At 53.9% G+C, this 23,918-nt stretch overlaps 2 protein-coding genes across 5 annotated transcripts; both read right to left on the bottom strand.

Moving 5' to 3' along the window:
• Positions 1-1,398: 1,398 nt before the first annotated feature.
• B4GALT7 (beta-1,4-galactosyltransferase 7) lies at positions 1,399-10,915 on the bottom strand. Of its 4 annotated transcripts, none has more exons than XM_032335370.1 (6): positions 10,721-10,915; positions 7,013-7,375; positions 4,022-4,247; positions 2,857-2,940; positions 2,489-2,593; positions 1,399-2,081 (listed from the first exon to the last, which is right to left on the bottom strand). In XM_032335370.1, exons 1-6 carry the CDS (start codon positions 10,768-10,770, stop codon positions 1,926-1,928), a joined length of 984 nt encoding a protein of 327 aa, XP_032191261.1. In that variant the 5' UTR covers positions 10,771-10,915; the 3' UTR covers positions 1,399-1,925. The 4 variants fall into 4 exon arrangements, with proteins under 4 accessions (XP_032191261.1, XP_032191264.1, XP_032191262.1 ...); XM_032335373.1 differs by lacking the exon at positions 10,721-10,915 and adding an exon at positions 10,604-10,699; XM_032335371.1 differs by lacking the exon at positions 10,721-10,915 and adding an exon at positions 10,567-10,691.
• Positions 10,916-13,722: 2,807 nt separating this feature from the next.
• TMED9 (transmembrane p24 trafficking protein 9) lies at positions 13,723-17,400 on the bottom strand. Its single transcript, XM_032335375.1, has 5 exons — positions 17,178-17,400; positions 16,908-17,008; positions 15,972-16,097; positions 15,512-15,658; positions 13,723-14,588 (listed from the first exon to the last, which is right to left on the bottom strand). The coding sequence occupies exons 1-5, from the start codon at positions 17,359-17,361 to the stop codon at positions 14,439-14,441; spliced, it is 708 nt and encodes a 235-aa protein (XP_032191266.1). The 5' UTR covers positions 17,362-17,400; the 3' UTR covers positions 13,723-14,438.
• Positions 17,401-23,918: the final 6,518 nt, after the last annotated feature.

The following is a 23,918-nucleotide window of genomic DNA, read 5'->3' on the forward strand; positions in this document are numbered from 1 at the left end:
GGCTGGGGAGGGAGGCAGGCTGCACATTCCGGCTGCATCAGGCCTGGTCTGGGGTGTGTATAGGATCCTGGAAGGAGGTGGTGGCAGAGGGCATAGGGGAAGGGGAGGGAGCCTCCCAGGGCCAAGGCAGCTGGTCCTGCTTCATTCTACTCCCTCCATGCAGGTGGCAAGTAGAGAGCTCCCTATCCTTGTGGGCATTACTACATGCTGGGTGAGGACCAAGGTGGGGGCTCTGATGCCACACCCGTTCTCACCAACTCCAAAGAAGCTGGTGTTCTGCCTCCAGGTTCTGGAAGCCCAAGATGATGTAGCCAGGGTTGTACAGAGACTGGCCCATGGGAAGCGCTTCAATCCCCTCTCCTGGGCCTCAAGTTGAGCAAGACCCTCCCCCCCGCCCCACCCCTATGCTGTCATCTCCCTGTGCTTGCCCCTCACTATGCTGAGTGAAGCTGAATTGCTGGAAGAGGTCAGTTTAGGATAACAGGGACCCTCTGTTAGACATCTGAATAGTTCCATTGTACTCAATTACACCATGCTCAGGTGATGCAGTGCACAACTCCAGCAACTGCATGGGGCCACCCTGAGATCATCCTCAGTGTGGTAGTCTTTTTGGAGCACAGCTGTTGAATCTACCCTCCCGAACTCTGGGACTTCAATCTCTTCTTTGGGCATTTCAGGTGTCTTGTTAAACAAACCAAGCATCACTGGTCCAAGACTCCTCTGACTGCTGGCCCAAATCTTTGGCAGTCAGATGCCTTGAAGAGCCCCTCACCTCCTGCTCTCATTGGCCCCAGGCTTCCATGCGGAGAATTCCTCCAAGGTCACTCCCCAAGTCCATGGTCTCCCTTGGCCCCCCCGCCTTCGCCTCTCCTGGACATCATGTGATCAGCGGTTATAGGCCTCATGCTGTGGGAATGCTCCAGGATTCTCCTGCTTCTTGTCTTCTTCCTCCCACCTCAGAAACGTGGTCTTCCCACCCCCAAGCTATATGACCAGGTCCTTGCCGGCACCTTCTGCCTACCCTGAGTCTGGGCTTGTGGATCTCTGTCTGTCCATCCCAGTGTGGTGGGATGAAGCCCAACTCCCCCGAGTTGGAGCCCATCAGAGCCCAGGGGGACCAGACTGCCCAGAAGGGCAGTGAAGCCTGGAGGGCTGTGGGAGGTGGTAGGAGCCTTGCCCGTCTTTCGGCTTCTCTCCCACCTGAGCTTCCCCTGGACTTGGAGTCCCCAGCCCTGTTCCAAACCCTTGCCAGCTTGTCACTAAGAAAGGGGCCATCTTTTGCCCCATCCCCCTCCGCTCGGTCACAGGCAACAAACTGGTGCTCTACGACATGTTTTGTTTGGCCCAGCATCCTTTTCTGAAGTTTCAATGAGTTGCTAGCATTTAAAAAGTAACCGATTTCACTTAAGAATCCAGAATTCTAGTTTCTTTTGAAAAAATCAGAAGATCCAGCAACATGGGGCCTGCGTTCCTGCACAGTGACATGCAGCCAGAGCCGGCGTCCGCAGTGTCCTACCATGGGACCTGCACAGCGGTGTCTGCAGTTCTAAACCTCTTGATGGGCCCGGCCACCCATGTCCATGGCCTGGCTTCTGCCCAAGGCGGTCCAGGGGGAAGGAACCAAAAGTCCTCATGGTCTGAGTGCCCGAGGGCAAGTGGAGCAGGGCAAGCAGGAAGGGGGTGGACGGTCCCAGGTGGGAGCTGCATCCAGCCTGTGTCACTGTTTATTGCCAGCAGCGTCTCGGGCGCCCAAGGGTGTGTCCCGTCCTTGCTCCAGCCTGCCCTGGGGGAGCCAGGTGGCCTACTATCCGCTGCTTCGGGACCCTCCACATCCTATTGGAGTTGGGCCCCGGGCCTGAGGCTTTGTCCTGAGCCTGAGGAGCTGTGTGGCCTGCGGGTACAGGCTTCCTTATTGTCCCGCCAGCTCAGCCAAACGTGCACCAGGGGGTGGCAGTCTTGTCACAGTCCAACAGGATGTTGAGGACAGTGCATGGGGCCCCGCCCACTGACAGGGCAGTTCGGGAATCCACGCGGTACTTCACGGTGCTCAGGCCGCCCTCGCGGTCCACCTTGAACTGCTCCTGGGAAGGGAAGGGGGAGCGGGCATGTACTCAGGGCTTTGCGGTGGCCAGTGTTCCCCAGCAGCGCCCCACTAGTAAGCAAGGAGAGCCAATGGACCCATATGGGTGTGTGCGGGGTGGTGGCACCCGTGTCACAGGTCTGCCTGGGATTCGGCACCTACAGCAGAGTCCCTCCTTGCTCCCTGCCTTCCCGGACCCTGAGGTCTGGGCCGGCCCACGGTGCCCAGGTGCCCATGCAGCCACCAGGGCGGGGCAGACTGCTTGAGTAGAGTGCTCAGGGGCTGTGCTGGACCACACAGTGGAGGACAGGGTCATCTGGGCCTAAGAGAATGGTGGTAAGGCTTGGCCCCATTGCCCACCCTCCACATCACTACCTGTGCGTCCCCAGTCAAGGGACCAGTCAGCACCTGTTTTTGAGCAGCGATGCGCTTCTGGTCCCTCTTCCGCCAGGCTGGGTCATGCAGGTGGCGAAAAGTCTTGTACCCAGTTGTGATTCCCGAGGGGCGGAAAAGCTAAGAAGGCCAAAGGAAGTTGGGTCAGGCTGCCTCTCAGAGCTCTGGCCCTTACCACTACTCTCCCAGGGTTCCAGCGCCTGCCAAGGGCCACAGGCAGGCGCCTACACTGCTGTTCGGCAGAAGGGGGGGGTGCTCATCGGGGGCAGGGCACGGGAGCCATCTCCAAGCCCCTGGAACCTCATCTGAGGGCAGAGAAGGGAACCAGGGCAGCCACAATGACTGAGGAGGTTGGAAGCCTTTCGGGGGGCGGGGGTTGTTACCTGCAGCCCGGCCCCTTTGATGCGCCGGTAGAACTCGTCATCTTCACGGCCCCAGCCCCAGAAGCGGTTGGACATCCCATTGCACTGACACAGAAACAGGCAACGTCACTTGCCCCATCCTCCCAGGGGCAGTCCCTGGTCTCCTATCACGTGGGAGTCGGCCAAGGCCCCCTGCTCCTCCTCGTCCCCTGGAGATTCGAATGGACACCCAGATCCCACAGCTGCTGAGGTATGGCGGGGCGGGCACTGCAGCCCAGTCCCTTTGCCTGTTCTAATGGGGCCTGATTTCTCAGAAAGGTCTGACGGCGGGGAGGGAGGGCACCTCTCTGGGGAGCTGGTGATAGGCAGAAGCGCCAGCTCCTGCTTGACTTCTGCCTGCCCCATGCCCCCGTTTCTCCTAGGGAGGCTCTGCCCTGGTCTCTTCCCGGGCGAGAGGGACAGCTGAGCTCTGGCAGCACCTCTGCCACCACCTGGCCTGGGGCTTCATCTACACAGAGCGGGCTTCAGCCACACCCTGAACAGATGGGGGTCTGAGCCCCTTGGTCCTTCCCACCCTACCCCTCACCACCCTTGCCCCCTGCCCACCTCCACCTCCAGCCACAGCCCCTGACTTGGGCCGGGCCCCTGACTTAAGTCAGGCCAATCAGGAGGCAGCATGGTGCAGTTCTGGAACTCCTGTCTGGGCTGCTGAGGAAGGCACTCCGCTTCTGCTGACCCTGGGCCTAGATGGACCAGGGCAGGGGGCACAGCTACGACAACCACCACGCACCTCCAGTGTCTGGAAATCAATCCACTCTGTGGACAAAGCCGAGCTGAGAGATGGCGGGGGAAATGGTGTCCCGGGGACCCTGAGAGGCCGGGCCAGCTGCCCTAGAAGCCAGACCCTCCCTGGGTCCCACCCAACCGGGTCCACTTTCCCAGCCAAGGAACTCCGAGTCTTCTGAAGCCAGCTGGTCCGGCGGTTCCTGCTGCCGCAGCCGCATCCTCCCTAACTGACCCACTGGGTTCCATTCCTGTCCCGTGTCGCTGGCCGCTCCTGCGCTCCCAGGAGAGGCCTGGGGCAGGACACCTCCGTCTGCTTGGCCCCCCGAACTGCTGCACCCCCAGCAGCGCCCCCATGCCGGCGAGCACCCCCTGGCCCTGGGCTGCATGTGCCGGGCCTCACCAGCTGGTAGTGCTGCTTGGAGAGCAGCAGGATGCCGCCCACGTAGGTCTTGTAGTGGTAGAGCGGGTGGAGCTCCGGGGAGGCCACGTGGAAGGGCCCGGCCTCAGGAAAGCCATAGTCCAGCTCCTCGTTGAGGGGCAGCAGGTCCACGTCATGCATGGCGATATAGTCCGTGCTGTTGCTGCTCTCCAGGAAGCCCACGTTAATGAGGGCTGCGCGGTTGAACCTGCACAGGGAGGCAGCAAACTGGCTGAGCTGAGGGGGTGGGCAGGTGGGCTTGCTCTCCCCGCTACCATGAGCGGGAGCCTGTCCTCCACAGCACACAGCCCGGGCCAACCCCCCTGCCCGACGCTGTCTTCCCAGGGTGGGGGGCTGCCTGGCTGCACGCCTGCCCCAGCTCAGCTCACACATGCCTAGCAAGCCCCTACCCTGCGTCAGAAACCAGCGGGATCCCTGCAGTACCCATATGGAGAAGTCAAAGCACTGCCATTAGGGAAAGGACATGCTGATAAGAGGAGAGAAAGGTAAGCGACTGTGTATCTAGCCAGACCCTGGCAGGTGCAGTGGAGGAAGGTAGAGCAGGGCGAGGAGTGGGGAGGCCGCTGGGGGGCAAGTCAGTGTTCTTTCAGACGGGAGGGGGGCAGGGGGAGCCATGGTAATGGGGTGGCAGGTGAAGGGCTGAGGGAATGAGCCAGAAGGGAGCAGAGAGGAAAGCCACTGCCAAGGCCTGAGGCAGGAGCAGAGGCAGGCCGTGTTGTGACTTCAGGTGTAACAGGATGGCTGTGGCTGGGGTGAGGGGAAGAGTCGGGAGTGTCAGGGGGAGCGGGAGTCAGGCTGGGAGGCTCCTACACTCATTCCGGCAGGACACAGCAGTGATTTAGCTCGGGGGGAGGTGAGAAGTGGGCAGATTCTAGATGTATTCTGAGGGACAGAACGCACTGCGTGAGAGAAAGAGAAGAGCTAAGGACTCTGAGGCTTTCTGGCCGGAGCCACCGGAAGCGAGGAGCAGCTGGCTCCTGAGATGGGGAGGGGGGCGGGTGAGGAATCAGAAATGCGGTTTTGATCACACTAAGCTTGGGATGCCCAAGACCCCGAGAAGGAGGGTGATGCGGGCGGCTGCGCGTGTGGGTCTGGAGGTCAGGAGAGCTCCTGGGCTGGAACAGACTCGGGGTCAGCAGGGTCTGGACGGGGTTTAATGCTGAGACCGAATGACATCCCCAGGGAGTGGCTGTAGCCAGGAAAGAGGACGTGGAGGCACTGAGCCCAAGAGCACCAAGGTCGCGAGGGCAGGAGGGTGAGGCAGAACCAGTGAAGGACATGGCCAGGTGGGGGCGGGCAGTAAGGAAAGAGGAGAAGCAGAGGGCTTCAAAAGCCAAACGGAGGTGTTTTAAGAAGGAAGTAGTCAGCCAGATGGCCAATGCGGGCTAAGAACAGGGCTTCAGGTTATCGCGGCGGGCTCACTGCTGGTATCAGTGAGAGCTGCCTCCCTGTCACAGATGTGAGGGTAAATGTTGGGAGGAGAGCAGGTTCCAAAGAGCGAGATGGGAGAGAGGGGAGTTCTGCTATACAGGGGCATAGAGAAATGTGAGCGATGGGAGGTCACAGGGTCTTGTCTTCTTTTTTTAGAAGGGAGCTATTTCAGTGTGCGTGCTGATGCAAATGCTCCCAGAGGGAGGAATTCGTGCAGGAGAGAGAGAAGCTGATGTCTGGAGCTACGTCCGTCCGGGGCCCGAGTGGCAGAGCTGGCCCTGGAGGGGCGGGGACGGGGCAACACCAGCACGTCCGCACAGAAGCTGGTGGGCACTTGGGCACGCCCTCTTCCAGCATCTTCTCAAACAGTTCTGTATTCTCAAATGGGAAGCCAAGCCATCGGCTGAGACTGAGGAGCAGGGAGGAGCAGAGAAAGGTGCAAAGCTGCATCAGACAGCGGCGCGGCAACAGGCCAGAGGAGCACAAGGCTTCCAGGCAGGCCCTCCATTGCCAGGAAGATGAGCGGAGTGCCCTCTCCAGCCACATTCAGCTATCCAGGTGTGGGAGAGGCATCGTCAGTGGTGGTGGGTCAGGGAGCCAAGAAGTAGGTGAGGGACTGCTGCTAACGATGGACCCTGGATTCCAAGCTGGGGTTAGGAGGAGACAGTAAGGACAAAAGGGTGGGCTGTGAAAACTGGGGTGAACTGGGCCTAAAGGGCCTGGTGGGGCCCCTGAGCCTTTGGACCCGGCTCCCAGCTGATGGAAGTGCAGGGAGAGGAGGTAGAGGGGACGTGCGGACTGGCTCACGGAGGCAAGCAGTGCGTGGTAAAGGGCGAGGATCTCAGGGTAACACCTGACGGTGAGCAGCTTCGAAGCTGTGGTGTTGGCCCTCCCTTCCCCGAATACCCACAGCCAGTTTACGAGAAAGCTCTGCATGGGCTTCCTCCCCATCCCATCTCCCCATCTGCTTCCCCAGAGCCCAGATGCCCTCACCTCCCTGCACCCAGCACCCTTCTCCTGTCCAGGTAAAAGCTATTCCTCATACAGCAGCCGTGGCCATCTTTTCAAAATGGATATTGGGGTGCCTGGGGGGCTCAGGCAGTTAAGTGTCTGACTCTTGGTTTTGGCTCAGGGCATGATCTCACAGTGGTGAGATCGAGCACTGTGACCAGCTCGGTGCCCAGCATGGAGTCTGCTTGAGATTCTTTCTCTCCCTCTACCTCTCCCACCTGCTTGTTCTCTCTCCCTCTCAAATAAATAAATCCTAAAGAAACAGAAAACAGCTATCAGATCAGGACACTCTTTAACCCCAAATCTGCCTCTCAAATTCCCAGCACACCAAAGAGAAGGGACCACTGCTCCTCCAATTCCTGCCACTGCCCCGGTGTTGGGGGAGGGGAGGGTGCTTTCATAGGCCAGACGCCCCCCTGGCATGGGACTCCCATGGGGAAGGGAGGCCCGAGGGGCCGAGGCAGGGTGAGGGCCTGGAGAGGGGCTACTGCTTCAGGAGACCGTCCCTACCTGAAGTGGTCCACCTGGTTGAGCACATAGATATGGTGCTGGATCTTTTTCCGGCTCAGGAAGCGATGCATGTGGGGCACAAAGACCAGGAGCTCCTCAAAGCGCTCGCGGAAGGGCACCAGCACAGCCAGGCGGTGGGGGCCCCAGGAGGCATCTTCTTCCCAGTGCTCAGGTGGTGGCTCAGGGGGACAGGAGCGGGGTGGGCCCGGGGTCTCCTGCCCTTGTCCCCTGGCTGCCCGGGCCATGTCCCCGGAGCAGCTGAGCTGCAGCCAGAGCAGGGAGAGGAAGCCCAGTAAGAGACAGGCAACGAAGAGGTGGAAGACGGAGCACTTCCGAGGGAGGCCGCCGGGGAGCAACCTGGACCTGGGACGAGAGCAGAGACAAGGTTAGGAGTGCCAGTGGCGCCAGGGGTGGGGCCCTCTGACAGGCCCCTCCTCTGGCTTTCCCCACAAGTTGGGCACACAGGACCCGTCTGCCCCAAGCACCTGGGAATTAGTGCAGAAGCCCCCAGAATGCTTTGGTTTGTGCTGCTACCTCGTGTCAGAATCCTGCTCACTGCTCTGGGCCCAGCCTCTGTCACCCTGCCTCCAGAAAGCCCTCCGACCCTGGGGCAGAGCTTCCCCAGCTCTTTCATACCCCCTTACTTTCTGTGAGTGAGTCCAGGTCAGATCAAGAGCTGCTGCTGCTGGACGGGGATGAGACTCCTTGTCCCCTGTACCCTCCTCTCCCCAGGACATACAGCCCGAGGTCCAGGCAGGAGCACCGCCTTACAGATCCCACCCGTTGCCTTCCAAACCCCATTCCCCTGCTGGTTCACCCCCAGCTGAAACCTTGACTTCATCCTGCTTCTCACACCAGAAAGGCCCCCAAGGCAGGGGCCAGTGCCAGCATCGGTCCCAGAGAAGAGCCCTAACTTGATTCTGGGAAGATTGGATCTGTTCCCACAACAGTACAAGGCCCAAACAGACAATGGCAGTTCACTGAACAGGTCTCAAAGCTTCAGTCCAAGGGGCAGCCTATGTCACAAGAAATGCGAGATGGAAGAGAGGAAGATGCTGGCAGGGGAGGAAGATGGAACCCAAGCTGGGTTTAGAAGCTGCCAGCGCCCCTGAATGGCCTGGACACTAAGGAGTGCTGGGATCCTTCTTGCTGAGCATGGGAAGGAGCTGGGCAATCTAAGAAAAGTAGAGTTTCCTCGATCTACTGCCCCTGCAAAACACCCAGTTTTATAGCCTTAAAGAGTCACCAGTTAGCGGGCGACAGTTAGGCGGCACAGACTGGACCCGAGTTGCTCCCTACTACCCCTGCAGGGCGCATGCGGGGTAACCCAGAGCTTCGCCACTCACCACATTCCTTCCTGCTCCAGTGCTCACACAGCCTGCTGGGCCCTTCCTTACTTTATCTGCCTGGAAGCCCCCTGCTCCTCCTCCAGGGCCAACCTTCACTGTCACAGCCAACACGGTCCCTCCCCTTCAACTCTAATGCCAGGGCCTGCAGGGCCCACCCCTCAGTGTGCACTCAAACTGATCTACAAGCTCCCTCCATGGCCTCTGGGCCTTCCCTCCTTGAAGAACTGAGAGGTCTGGAATCACTGGTGTCCCTGTTCGCCCTCTTCCCCGCAGGACATCAGTTCCTGCCAGCGACCCCAGTTTAGGCAGCAGAGGGCTTGCTCGGTGAGTCACAGGAAAGGTTCAAGCAGTCGCAGCATGCTTTAAGTCACACACCAGAGCCAAACTGTCCATAATGCACAACCGCCAACCTGGAAGCCAGCAGCCCTAGCCAGGTCCCACACATGGCAGAGAGGTGGCCAGGTAGGATACTCTGCCTGGGCTTCTGACTTACCCCCCATTGTCCTGTGGTAGGACTCTCCTCCGCTGCGGAGCAGCGGAGCCCAATCCTGCCAGTGGCTTGGGAAGGCCGGAACCTCTACTGATTCTCTCTCGCCCTTGGGGCTCTTTCTGGGGGTGGGATGGAGACCGGGGATGCGGACATGAGGAAACATCCCACCTTTGGGAAAAGAAGCAGTGACCGTTATCCAGGGGTGTGGCATGGATTGGGCACTCTGTGCAATTTCACAGGCTGTTGCTTCAGTCCAGCTTCCCTTTCAGGACCACGTTCTCTTAGGCACGCTTATCCTTTGGGCTGTAAGACCCCAAATCAACTGAATTCAGAACCAAATCTCCACAATCATCAGGACAAGTCGACACTGAGGGGTCCTGGCGCCACCTGGTGGCCATCTCCAGGTCTGCAGGCCCAGCGGCTCCCCGCCCTGGGGCACCCTGCTCTGAGGGGCACACCCTGCTCTGTCTCTATTAGTCTGTGCCCAAGGCTAGAAAAGGCAGATTCAAACCGAGGTAGGCTGGCTCCAGAGCCAGCACTCTCAAATGTTACACTAGCCTTAATCTGTTGCATGGACCTTTGTACCCTGGGTCCGAAGCAGGCATTGACATCGGTAACTTTTTCTGGGAACACACATATGTTCCAAAGGTTTATGGAAAGGGATCAGGAAATGGAGCTTCTCTTCCATTACCTTTCCTCTCTTTCCTTACACAAACCTTGTGATACAGGTTTGAATATCAGCTGCTCTGGTTACAGGACCGCCCAACTACAAAGGGAACCGTTAGACACCTCCTCTGTGCCAGGTGCAGTGTCAAGAGCTTTACAGATGCGGTCTCAGACAGCCCTGCAGAGTAGATATTATGATCCCTGCTGCGGAGATGGCAAAGTTGAGGCTGGAAAGATGAAGGGATCTGTTTTGGGTCACATGGCTCGGGGCGGACTCCGCTGTCCAGGCTTTCCTTCTCTTATATCCCTATCTTCCGACTTCATCACCACGTCAGAATACCCCCCAGGAAAAAGTTGTGTCCACTGTATTCCAGAATCTTTTGGCACCTGGCAAACTCAAGAGACACACAGGGAATGGGGTGTCATTCCCCGTTCTGGTTCTGGGTGGGAAGAGTTTTGCGGGCACATCTTCAGAACGAAGTGTGGGTGCCCTCCCAAATCTAGACGGGTCTGGATGGCTCCCCTACCCCACTTTTGCTTTAGTGGAAAACATCACTAGCTAAGGTCTGGACCCCGTGCAGCTGCACCGGAAATGAACCAGCATTACGTGTGCCGAGTGCCTAGTACGTGCCAGGCAGGGCCCTGCCAGGCACCTCACACAGAGCTTCTGTCTGGTCGGAACAGCTTCTGGGCGGTCAGCAAAGGCTGGGGAAGCGTGAGGGAGGGGAGGGTCTGAGGCTACAGGGATGTGAGGCGGGAAGCGGGAGACCACAGAAGAGGGAGGAGACCCTCAGGGGCTAGGGGCAGACAGAAAGACAGCGATCCGGGGGGAGAGGTCCGGGGAGTCAGAGCCCCGCACGCAGACAGACGCCAGTGGAGAAACAGACACAAAGAGACCCACACCGAGGGACAGAGACCCGCCAGGAGAGGGACAGAAACTCACAAGGGGAAGTCATGGGAGAAATACAGACCCGCGGGGGGACGGAGACCTGCGGGGCGACGGAGACTGCGAGACACAGAGACCCACACGGAGAGAGGGCGACCCGTACCCAAGAGAGACAGGGACCCACACGGAGAACCACAGACCCTCGGGAAGCCCCGCAGACGGAGACGCGACGGCCTCGGGCTCCTAGATTCCGCGGGGCGGCCCGGAAAGGATCGGCACCCGGGAGGACGGGGCCCGGGCCGGCCGCCGCCGCTCACCTGCCGTCCTCCCAGGGCAGCTGCGCCGCTTTCCTCCGGGAGGGGAACATCGTGGGGGGAGGTGGCGGCGCATGGGACTCGAGCTCCCAGCCGGGCGGCCCGGCCTCCCGGGCCTACGCGGCGCCTCCGCCTCCCGCCCCGCCCCGGCGCGTCCGCCCCGCCCCCTGGTCCGCCGGGTCCGCCGCTCCTGCCGAGCCGTCTGCTCCACCGAGCCGCCGCGTGAAAGGTTCCGCGTGCGAGGAACGGTCAAGCGCTCCCGCCACGGCGGTTCAACTGCCTTGCGGGGGAGCCGCTTGTTCTCCCGAGAAGCCGAGAGCCCGTAGGGGGCTCAGGTCACTGGGCCGGTGCTGGATTTAGTTAGCCTCCAGACCTCCAAACCGGCACTCTGGAATGATGATCCTCTTCCTGGCCCCAGGTGGTGGGTGCAGGGTTCCTCCGCAAACAAGCCGGGTGGTGGGGGGTGGGGGCAAGGCCAGGCTCGCGGCTCCGCCTCGGGCTCAGCAGAGACCCCAAGCGCTAGCGAGGAGCCAAAGCACTAGGGGGCAGGGCACCATCTCTTTGCATCTGTTTCGTACTTGCGTGTATGAATACCCCCTGATTGGCTTGGGTTAAAAGAGAACGGGCAAACATACTTGGTAGGTGCTGGGCACATAGTCAGCGCGATGTTAGTGACGGCCATTATGCAGGAAGGGGCACTTAGGTGGAGTTGAGGTGAGCACTGAAGGGGGAGTAAGTTGGAGTTCTTCTATCTGCCCTGGCACAGTGGGAACTTAACCTGGCTGGGTCAGCCTCCCATCTGGGAAAAGACAGCGAGTCGTGGGGCTTGATCTCCATACAAATGTGAAGTTCCCTAATAAACAACTAATATCTACCGAGTGCTTAGTAGATGCCAGGCACGGTTCTAAGTTCTTTGCTCCTGTTCTCTCATTTAGTCCTTTCAAGAAGAATATGTATGCCCACTTGAAAAACTGGTGCACAGAGAGGCAATTCAGGGTGTAAACCAAGGTATTTTGGTTGCACAGTTGCTGCTTCCAAAGGACTTTACTGTAGGTGAGGAATTTAACCACCACCACCACCACCACCTCCTCGTTTCTCCCTTAAGCCCAGCATACACCCACCAGTGACCTTACTGCTAAACTCTGCCTTGCACTGCACTCTAGAACGGAATGTTGGCAAATGCAGCCTGGGTTTGCTGATGACACAGGAAAGGCTGATCCCCTGCAGAGACCAGTCCAGGTAAGGCCAGTGACAGAAAGAGGGAGGTGGGACTGTGATCTTAAAGCACAAGCCCACCTCAAGGGGACAGCTGTGATTTCAGTCCAGCTAACTGTCACACTGGAATGAAGCCCCACTAGCGTCAGATCTGATTTGTCTCAAGAAATCGTTTTCACACAAAAATCCCAATTAACTAATTTCAGTGACACCTACAGGCATGTTGATAATCAGCACCATAGATAAGATGGATGAGAACGGCACATTTTTTGGTCTTTCAAAACCTCAGAACTTCAGTCTAATCATGATAAAACCAGCAGACAAATCCCAATTGAGGAAAATTCTATTAAAAAACCCTGAACTGTACTCCTAAAAACTGTCAAGGTAATAAAAAGCAAGGAAAGTCTGAGAAACGGTCACAGCCAAGAAGGGGCTAAATGTAATGTGGTGTCCTGGATGGGATCCTGGAACCAAAAAAAGGGGGCCTTAGGCAATGGCTAAGAAAATCTACATATGGTATGGGCTTCAGTGAGAAATAATTTATTGATATTGTTTCATTAACAAATGTACCATACTGATGCATGACATTAATAATGAGGGAACTATTATCACAATCTTTCTGTAATTCTAAAGCTGTTCTAAAAAAGGGTTTTGTTTTTAATGTGGAGGAGTCTAGGTGGCAATCTGAGGTCAGATCACATCCTCCTGGCAGTTCAAGTAGTCTGCAAACTGGTCTCCCCACCCTTTTTCTCACGGGCTTCTGGATTAACCTTCCTCAAATTTATCTCCATGGGGAATGCCTTGGGTGGTTCTATCGGTTAAGTGTGTGCCTTCGGCTCAGGTCTTGTGTGATGGAGCCCACATCTGGCTCCGTGCTCAGCAGAGTCTGCTTGTCCCTCTCCCTGCCACTTTCTCTGCTTGTGCTCTCTCTCAAAAGCTTTATCTCCACGGGGTTGTTGTTGTTCTTTTTTTTTTTTAAAGATTTTATTGTATTTTATTTGACAGAGATCACAAGTAGGCAGAGAGGCAGGCAGAGAAAGTGGAGGAAGCAGGCTCCCTACCAAGCAGAGAGCCCGATGTGGGGCTTGATCCCAGGACCCTGAGATCATGACCTGAGCTGAACGCAGAGGCTTAAACCACTGAGCCACCCAGGTGCCCCTCCATGGGGTTCTCCTACTCAAAACTGTGTTGAACACTGGGTAACGTACAAATGTCTTCTAACCCTAACCAACCTTAAACAGCTTCCTCAAATGACCTCAACCCCAGTGGGAACCATGCCCATTGACCTCCATTCGCCAGTTTGTCTAACACCCGCAGCTTTGCCTTGTATCAGAATCCTTCCTCTCCTTCAAGGTCCTTACTAAAATCTCAAGCTTTTGGTTAAAACCATCGACATCCTCATCCCCACCAGTCCAGGGATTTCTGTCCTTCCCAAACCTACAGCACTTCTGTTCAATGTACATTCCCTTCCTGAACGAGGCCCTTCCTCGCAGCACCATGACAGTGACTTCCACTTGCTCTGGAAAAGCAGGGAGGGCACTTTGTTACAAGGGAGGGGGCACAGCGGAAAATGGTGTAAATCTGAGCACCAAGCCCCCAAGTATCTTGTTTTATGGTCTTGGGCAAACCCACTATCACCTGCTGCAGGAAGTTGGAGAGCAGACAGAAGGACTAAAGTTCCCAGGTGGATTTTCATCTTGGAACATGAAGCGCTTTGCACAGTGGAACAAATGACACTCCCCAAGCACCTCCGTGTTACAGCCACTGCAGTAACTACACTGGACACGAAATCAATTTTTTTTTTTATTGGGAAACCAATGTAACAAACCTAGACTTATTGAAAATGAAATCAGTAACTAAGACTCTGCAGGCCCCATCCCCAGCCAGCACCAAGGCCTCTGCTTGGCCTGACCCCAGTTCCTCAAGCTCCCAAAAAGGACAACCAATTTGAGAAGATGAGGTCAAGCTCCAGGCTACTCTCCCCACAGTGCCAACTCCCTCCACCCCCACCCTCCATTGACACAAACATCCTGGATCAGCAGTCTGGGCCCAAGGAGGGTACAGTGAGGTTCCCGGGGTGGCAGGGAATGACAGCCACACCCCCACCTGCTCAAAAATCCCACATTAGCAAAGGAAGACAGAAAAAAGACTGGCTTGCCCACCCGCTCCCCTCCCCCCAGCCACCCCAGACAACAGCCTCACATCCCTGATCAGTAACACTGTGATTCTGAGGTGCCAGTGGGGCTCCCAGTGGCTTTACCAGCCCCTGGATGATTACTGCAAAGGGCTCAGAGCCCAGGGGAGGGGGCAGGCACTGCCCTACCATCTGCTCAGTATCAGCCAGCCAAACTGCTGCCCTAAGCTTATGCCGGGGGGTGCCTGTAGCCCCTCTCCCCTCCAGATAGCCACGGCTCGGAACCAGTCCTCCTGCCAGAGAAAAATCAGTTCCAGGAGGCCCTTTCTCCCCCAGCCTGGGAGGAAGGATGGCCTGTGAGGCCAGGGATGGCTACACCAGCTTCTTTGCTTCAAAGAAGCTTTTGAGGTGCCGCATCTGCCAGACACCGATGGCTACGAGGATGAGGGTCTGCAGAATGGACCACCACAGCACCCGCTGGTTGGTGCTCTCACTCGTTTGCCGGAAGCGCTCCTCTCGCCACTGTGGGAGGAGAAAGGAAGAGGGGCTTAAGGTTGCTGGGCCCCAGCTGGCATCACTGTAACTGGGAGGGGAACCCAGGGCCAGGCAGCTCCACTCAGCTTCAAGTACCTGCAAAGACCTGAAGAGACACCCCCCACCCCCCCACCTGAGGACTGCATTCCTCCTCCCCTGCCAGAGGACCTCAGGGAACACACTCATTTAAGCCTGTCTTCTCCTCTGTCAGAAACAGCCCTCCCCTGGTCCCCTCGTGGAGCTTCGGGCAGAGGTAAAGTAGCTGCAGTATCACCCCATCAGAGAGAGCCGTCCTCTAGCACTCAGAAGTGGACATGCTCTCACCTCTCTGCCCAGGTCTCCCCAGCTGCTCCTTGAGGACTGTGGGCACAAGCTGCAAACTGGTGGCCCAGTGAGGACATCAGGCATGCACGTGTTTTACAAATATTTAAAACCCAGGAAAAATCCACATAGCTTCTCTTGAAACCCAGGTCTAGAATACCTGCAAGGCTGCCCTCAGCTGACAATTAAGAGGTCCCTGAGGCTTAAACACATAACAGTCCTTATGGTCACAGAGCCACTCATGGTCCCATCCTGGCTCCCCAACACAATGGAATTTGAAATAGCTGCTCCTGGAAGCACCTGGAGCCACGGAATTAACACCCAAGGTATTAGCATCGATCCCTCCTTTTGTCACTGTGCATGTGTCATTGTGATTCAGAGCAGTGACAGCCTCTTAAGAACCTGTCTCCTTGGTTACAAACAGGAGTTAGTGGTACCCACCCTGCCTTTTAGACTTGGCAGAGCAGCACAGACATGTGAATCCCTTGGGTTTCATAATGAAACCCAAGTTTGACCTGCATGCAACTTCTGGATGTGCCAGGGGAAGGTACCTGGGATGAAGCCCACCCAGAAGGACCTGCCCGACATACCCGTTGGTAGTTCTGCTCTTTCTGGATCTGCTCTACCTGCTCCACCAGCTGTCTCACTCGGAGCTGCAACTCACTCAGTTTGTCTTTGGCCGCAATTTCTGCATAGTCGTTGGCGTGCTCCCCTACCTGGATATCCAGGTGAACTCTCTGGGGACAGACAAGGAAAAGAAGAAATGAGGCAGCCCTGTTCCATTGTCCTGCCAGAGATGAGCAGCTGGTCCTCCACAATGTCTGGCCCTATGCAGCTCTGGGAAAACAGGCAAGAATCAGTTTAGCGGAGCCTTGAACCAAGGCACACACAAGGAGTTCAGCAACCGTGCCGGGATGTTCACTGGAAACCCAGAATTTTTAGGAAACACAAATCCGACATACTCATCTCACACCCAAAGCACCTCCAAGTCTCCAGGCCTGAGCTGGGTCTAGAACCTGAAAGCTACAAATCCCACATGGTTCCACTCACCAACATGCCTCCAGCAAAAAGAGAGAACTTGGTGGAATTGGAGTGAAGACAGATCTGGTGTTCGCCAGGGGTATGGGAGGTGAAAGTGAACCGGCCTTCAGAGCCATACTGTCTGGCCAGGATGACCTGGAGAGAAAAGCCTTCAGTGAGTGTTACAGGCGGAAAAGGGCCAGAAGGAAACAGAGCTTCACGCTCTGAGTGCCTGAAAGTTGGCAAACAGAGTCCTAAGCACCTCACAACACGAGAAGGTCCAGAGAGCTGCTCTGCAGCAGTTGCCAAAAGCCTGTCTCAGAACTTTCTGGGGTAGGGGTGAAGGGTCTGAGACAGAGCCGACATGTGACTGCTCTTGGGAAAAAGGGCTCTTTATTCAGAGCTTTTCTTTATTTCACATGTGAAAGCTCTTTATTCAGAGCTCCTGCTATTTCCGCTCTTTTGGTCTGGTTCTTCTTTGAAACGAAAGGTGACAACTAAGGATTTTTGTTTTTCTTTGGCTTTAATATCCTTACTTGTCGAAATTAAAAGCTCCTCCCTCGTTTTGGGAAGCACCCCGTTCTGGGAAATCCTCAAGTCTAGATGTCAGGGCATCACAGTGACCGGAATTCTCTGACGGCCAGCACCACAATTTATCCACCAACCACGCCTACCAGACAGGTGAGTTAACATCTCACAGGCCAGGAAAACCGCGGCGGCTCGGGGCGGGGAAGGGGCTCGGCCGAGTCGGGCAGCAGTCGGGAAGAAGCTGAGAGGAGCCGCTAGCCAGCCCCGCAGCGGCCCAACTGTGGCCTCGAGCGCAAATCCGGGATTTTCTCCCCAGCACCCAGCTATGCTCGGCAGTGGAGCGGCTGCGGCGAGCAGGAGGGGGAAGAACCAGCACCTGTCGGGTCTGCTGGGGAAAGGCAGAGCGGAGGGCTCGGCGGGGCTCAGGGGCCGGCTCACCTTGTCCTCTGGGTCCTTCACCTCCACGAACATGCCAAGGCCGGGGGTGGCCGGCTGGTACTCCTCCCGCTGCTTGTCATACAGCTGCGTCCGGTAGTTTCCTGGAGGAAGTGGGGCGAACCCAGGTCAGAGGAGCGAGAGGTGGTGTGGAGTCGGGCCCCGCCAGGACGCGGCGAGACCCGCTGCTCCCCGCTCCGGCAGAGCGGACTCTCCCGCGCCCCCCGCCCTAAGACCAAGGTCTTGTTCCAAACTCTCCCCTTCCACCCGCACCTATAACCATGGTCTCGTCCGGAATCTCCTCAATAAAGCACTTCTTTTCGGTCTCCCCGATGTGGAAGTAAAGCGCGCCTCCGCGGGCCGCAAAACACAGCAGCAACACGAAGGCCCGAATCACCGTGCCCAGTCCCGCTCCCCTCCGGGGCCCGACGACCCTCACGCCCTGCTCTGCAGCCATCTTGCCCCACCTGCCGGCGCAAGCGCAGCCGGCGGCGCCACGTAGCCCTGCCGCCGCCGCCCCGGGGCTTGCCGGGACAGCGAGTTCCACTGGCTGGACTACAAGTCCCGAGATGCCCCGCGGCCACGGCGAGGCAGTATCTGATTGGAGAGTCGCTTCTGCCGGCAACCTAATTGCGCCCTCAGAATTGAAACCTCCTCTGCGTTGATCGCGGTGGCTCGGGCGGCTGCTAGTGTTTATCACCTGTTTACAGATGCTGCCAGTCCCGCAGTTTGTGGTCGCAGAATGAATTATGGCCAGATACGGGATTGAAACCGAGGATCCCTCACTTGATATTTCTGCGTGCGACACTCTGGGCTTCTATTTTTAAAAACCGAACTTTGAAAAAAATGACACCAGAAGTGCACCAACTTACCTTTGGGGTTAAAAACAAAAGAAGCCTGGGAGACCTCCTTTACCACTTCTTTGCCATCTCCAAATTCATCCACTCCTAGATCTGGTCTGATCTGGTCTGTATGGTCCCAAGCATCCCTCCCCCCATCCCCCGCCCCGCCTCTGTCCCCGCATCGGCCCCAGACATCATCCGCCCGGGCCTTTCTGCACAGCTCGCCGGAGGTGGCTCCTCTCTGGAACGTGGTTCGGTGCCTCAGTGGTCCGCAGGTGAAGGACTATCAGTCGGGGTCTTGAGGGCAGAGGTCTGGGTGTGCCCTTCCTGTCCTTCCTGTATTTTATCCATATCCCAGTGTATTTTGGAAGCTCTTCGGACTTGGCAGTTTCTGATTGTGCTACTTCAGGGTTTCATAGAAGTTGGAGGTTTTCTCTCTAATTTGGGTTCTCTTTTTTGTTTCGTTTGGTCTTGGGGAGGGAAATTTAATGAGGATGTGTTGACATTTCCCCCTCATTGGACGTCTTTACCTTATTTTTCTTAAAAGCAACAATATAACATCATCTTGTTTCATACCTTAGTTTTTTAACCATTCCTGTGATGAAAGTGGTTAAGATTTCTTTCCCCTAATCATTTGCTTTCATATATATTGCTGCAATAAAAAACTGTGTTCATTTGTTTTTTTAAAAAAGCATTACTGTAGGACATTGTGTGTGTGTGTGTGTGTGTGTGTGTGTGTGTTATAAATTGCCCTTTCAATCATACCAATTTACAGTCTCACCGGCAGAGTGTTTTGGGGCTTACTTCCGCACACCCTGGACAAAGGTTCTCAACCTTTTTAATCTTGCAAAATAATTGAATGAAAAGTTGTATTTCACTATTCTCTTAATTTTTATTTCCTCGGATATGGAGCAATTTTTTATTGGTCATTTGTTTTCTTCTGTGAATTACAGCTTGTGTTTTTCTTAGTGCTATTTTTAAAAATCTCTGTCTCTTTTAAAAAATATTTTATTTATTTGACAAAGAGAGGGAATACAAGCAGGGGGAGTGAGAGAGGGAGAAACAGGCTTCCCGTGGGCCTCGATGCCAGGACCCTGGGATCATGACCTGAGTGGAAGGAAGCACCTAACAACTGAGCCCCACCCAGGCATCCATTTCTTTCTTCCTTTCTTTCTTTTTTTTTAAGATTTTATTTGATTGTCAGAGAGAGAGAATACACACAAGCAGGCAGAGAGGCAGGCAGAGAGAGAGGAGGAAGCAGGCTCCCTGCCAAGCAAGGAGCCCGATGTGGGACTCGGTCCCAGGACCCCAGGATCATGACCTGAGCTGAAGGCAGCGGCTTAACCGACTGAGCCACCCAGGTATCCCAGGCACCCATTTCTTGGTGCTATTATAACTACATCCTACTAGTGCTGATGTCACCACCATTCGGGATTCACAAATGATTACAGAATTAACATATGATAGCATTTTATAATAGACATTTTTAGCATTTTTATTTTTAAAAAAATTTTATTTATTTATTTGACAGACAGAGATCACAAGTAGGCAGAGAGGCAGGCAGAGAGAGGGAGAGAGAGGTAAGCAGGCTCTCCACTGAGCAGAGAGCCCGATGCGGGGCTCGATCCCAGGACCCTGAAATCATGACCTGAGCAGAAGGCAGAGGCTTAACCCACTGAGCCACCCTGGCATCCCTTTAGTATTTTTTAAAATTAAACGTTTTACATTGAGATAATTATAGATTTACATGCAGTTGTAGAAACAATGCAGAGTGATTTAGTGAACCCTTTACCCAGTTTCTTCCATGGTAACATTTTGCCCAAGTAAATGCAATGTTACAACCAGGATATTGACATTGATACAGTCAAGACACAGAACATTTCCTTCACCATATGGATCCCCCATGTTGTGTATTCAAGACATACCCACTTCCCTATTCCTTCCCCGTCTCCTTAACCTCAGACAACAAGTAATCTATGTTTTCCATTTCTATAATTTTGTCATTTGAAGAATGTTATATGAATGAAACCATACAGTATGTAACCTTTTGAGATAGGCTTTTTTCACTCGGTTAATTACCTGGAGATTTAATCAGCTTATTGCTTACATCAATAATTATAGCAAAAAAGTAGCCATAACATACAATGTGTACAGCCATAATTTGATATCAACCACAAAAAAGGGGTGAGAATAGAGCTATTAAAGGAGCAAAGATTTTTTTCTGTTATTGAAGGTAAACTGGTATAAATTCAAATTAGAATGTTTAACTTTAGAATATTAACTGTAACATGGTAACCACAAAGAAAATATCTGTAAAATATACAGAAAAGGAAATGGGAAAGGAATTTAAATGTTTCACAACTAGGGACGCCTGGGTGGCTCAGTTGGTTGGACGACTGCCGTAGGCTCAGGTCATGATCCCGGAGTCCCAGGATCGAGTCCCGCATCTGGCTCCTGGCTCCATAGGGAGTCTTCTTCTCCCTCTGACCTTCTCCTCGCTCATGCTCTCTCTCACTGTCTCTCTCTCTCTCAAATAAATAAATAAAATCCTTAAAAAAAAATAAATGTTTCACAACTAAAAAATTAACTAAATGCAAAAGAAGATAGTAAAAGTAAATAGTAGAAGAAGAGTAAAAAATTAACTAAATGCAAAAGAAGGTAGCAAGAGTAGAGGGACCAAAATAAAAGCTATAAGGAAATAGAAAACAAATAGCAAAATGACAGAAGTTAAGTCCCTCCTTATGGTAATTACTTAATTAATATTTTTTAGAGGGAGCACACACAAAAGTTGGGGGGAGCTCAGCTCTGAGCCTCCATCCCTACCTCCTTCTCCATTTGCCTAATTCCTTTTTATCCTATTAAGACAGGTTCAGCAGCATTGTCTTATTTGTTTCCTTCTTCTGGGTGCTTTGACAATGCCTCTATTGCAGTGTTAACCACATTGAATTGCAATAGTTCATTCACAAGCAAGGTGCTCCCGGCCTGATAGCCTGAAGAGATAAGGATATGGCCTCCTGCTTCAGATTTATCTCTGGTGCTCCCCACAGCCTAGCAAAGAACTAGCAACAGCCTCAGTATGCAGTTGATGTTTGCTTGGAGAAAGGGAAGAGAGAGGAAAGAGAGAGAAAGGAAAGAGTATGGAGGGAAAAGGAGAGAGAGGCGTGAAAGTGAAAGAGAAGATGGGAGAAGAAGGAAACAGTGAAGGACAGAGAGAAGAGGAGAGGAGGAAGGCAGAGGGAAGTAAGCAAGGAAGAAGGGGGGAGGAAGAGGGAAGAATGGTAATGATGACATGTAATTATAGGAAAAGCCAAAATCTCCATACTCTACCTATGGTTTTCTTGTGATGTCTCCTCCTGATTATTTCCACAAGGCATCCTGACCTGGGCATAGTAAGGATGGAATGTTCTGTGCATAAAATCAGAGCCGCCCTGTGCAAGTCTTCTGCTCTGGCGTTGGATGGATTCTTTTGGTTTGGTGCTGATTTTCACACCACCCCCAGACCACCACCAAGCCACCCCTTCCTCTGAACCACTGCCTTCTACACTCATCTTTCCCCCTGGACTGTGGAAAAACAACTTCCATTCCTTGTGACCATCTCCAGAAAGAAAATTCCTAAGGAAGTTCTTTTCCTTTTGCTCTCTATCTTAGAACACCTAGACACCAGAGGGTGCTGGTGCTGAATTCCGGATATCACAATGTTCTGCTGAACGACCTTCGCCACCCTCCTTAGGCTTCCAGTGGTCCCTCTAACAGGATCCTTCCACTCCTGGTGAGTTTTCTCAGGAGTCTCACTGGGTGTCCCATCCATTGTTCTTGAGGTTTTGGGCAGTCTGTCCTATAGGTCTGTGCCTGACTGAACCTAACTGAGGGCTTGTGTCCTCCTGCTCCCCAATACTCTGGGGGTACCCATGTATAGGGCAAATCAGGAGAGTAGCCAGGCTGTGCCTCAGTCCCTGAGAATCAGGAAATCATTGACCCCAAGACTCAGAGGACTTCTAGGGGAAATGTGGCCAAACGCTACACACCTGCCCACCTAAGTCTCAGCTCTACTATGGCCAAAATACCATGACATTTTCCCATAGTAAAATGCTTGCAGTCTCCTCAAAGTTATCTGTCTTCTAAACATCTCTTCTGGACAGTTAAAGAAATGCAGACTTGATTGAGGCACCAGGACACTTCTCTGGGTTCAGCTCCCCCCAATGGCAGATCCTTTCTCCTCATGTCTGAGGTTGCACAGATGAAGCTGATTTCTCAGAGCATCTTCTATTGCCATCCTTTGTCAAGTTCCCTAACCAGTAACTGCTCCTGCCCTAGATGGAAGCCTTTTCATCATTCCTGCATGGGGGAGGCCTCCTTCTTCAGGTTCAAAGTTCAAAGGTCATTCATTGTCTCTGATGGGAAAAAAAAAAAAAAACAGAAAAGGGAGGGAAGGGACGAAATGTGGAGTCCAACATGGAGTGAAGAGGGGCAGGATGGCAAAGGCAGACAGTGACACAGATGTGCCCTACTTACTTCCCCTTTCCTCCCTCTGCCCCATCATCCCATAGCCCCTCCCATGTCTCTGATTTCCCTGTACTCAAATGCAGGTTTTCTTTTTTAAAAAGATTTTATTTATTTATTTGACAGACAGAGATCACAAGTAGGTAGAGAGGCAGGCAGAGAGAGAGGAAGGGAAGCAGGCTCCCTGCCAAGCAGAGAGCCCAACATGGAGCTCTATTCCAGGACCCTGAGACCATGACCTGAGCCGAAGGCAGAGGCTTTAACCCAGGCGCCTCTCAAATGTAGGTTTTATTGCAGTATGGTAGGGCCAACAGATTAGGAGATGGTTGCCATTGAAAGATAGTTTCTTACCCATAGTTTCCAAGACAAGTGACTGTACTGCACCACTCAAGGGCTACAGGGGACAGCGCCAGGGTCTGTCCGGGGGTAGAGAGTGACAGGAAAGCATGGGTAGAAGCCTTTAATGTATCTTTATGGGAAGGAATGGGAGGTGCAGGGAGCAAGTGAGCAGGTTTAGGATTGACTAGTTGGAATAATTTCAACAGGCTCCACTTCTTTTTTAAAAAGGTTTTTGTGTATTTCTTTTTTTTTTAATTTTTAAAAAAGATTTTATTTATTTATTTGACACACAGAGAAAGATCACAAGTAGGCAGAGAGACAGACAGAGAGAGAGGGGAAAGCAGGCTCCCCACTGAGCAGAGAGCCTGATGCGGGGCTTGATCCCAGGACCCTGAGACCATGACCTGAGCAGAAGGCAGAGGTTTAACCCACTGAGCCATCCAGGTGCCCCAATCTTTGTGTATTTCACAGAGACAGAGACACAGACACAGACACACAGACACAGACACACACACACACACACCAGCAGGAGGAGCTGCAGAGGGTGAGGGGGAAGGAGAAGAAGCAGCAAGCTCCCAGCTCAGCAAGGAACCTGATTGGGTGCTCAATTCCAGGACCCTGAGATCATGACCTGAGCCGAAGGCAGACGCTTAACCGACTGAGCCACCCAGGTGTCCCTGATTCTGGATTTCTTAAAAAAGTTTTTAAATTATAAATTATATCAAATCTACCACTGTATGAGTGGAAATTAAGTCTTTTTTTTTTTTAAGATTTTTATTTATTTATTTGACAGAGAGAAATCACAAGTAGATGGAGAGGCAGGCAGAGAGAGAGAGAGAGAGAGAGGGAAGCAGGCTCCCTGCCGAGCAGAAAGTCCGATGCGGGACTCGATCCCAGGACCCTGAGATCATGACCTGAGCCGAAGGCAGCGGCTTAATCCACTGAGCCACCCAGGCGCCCCAGGAAATTAAGTCTTTATGCAATTTTATATGCTGTAATATTTCTTCAAATAAATCTCTCCTTTAAAAAAAAACCTAAGTCTGAGGTCTTCGGTGAACCACAGATGAGGCAAGTAGATGTACCACCCCAGTGTCTTCTTTGAATGTCACAAATGGCACCCAGGTTCAGTGATCTTGGCAGTCATTGTGGAATGAGATTTTTGCTAAGTGGGAGGATCCCAGAAGGGTGGGTTCACTGCTCTTATGTTCCTAGTCTTGTTATTGGTCAGAAACAGTTGTTCTTCTTTCCTCCTTCCTTCCTTCCTCCTTCCTTCCTTTCAGGGGGAGAGAGAGAGTGTGTGCATGCCTGAGAACAGGAGGGTGGGGGAGGGGCA

The sequence above is a fragment of the Mustela erminea genome, chromosome 3 (genome assembly GCF_009829155.1).
Source record: "Mustela erminea isolate mMusErm1 chromosome 3, mMusErm1.Pri, whole genome shotgun sequence".
In the NCBI taxonomy this organism is placed as follows: domain Eukaryota; kingdom Metazoa; phylum Chordata; class Mammalia; order Carnivora; family Mustelidae; genus Mustela; species Mustela erminea.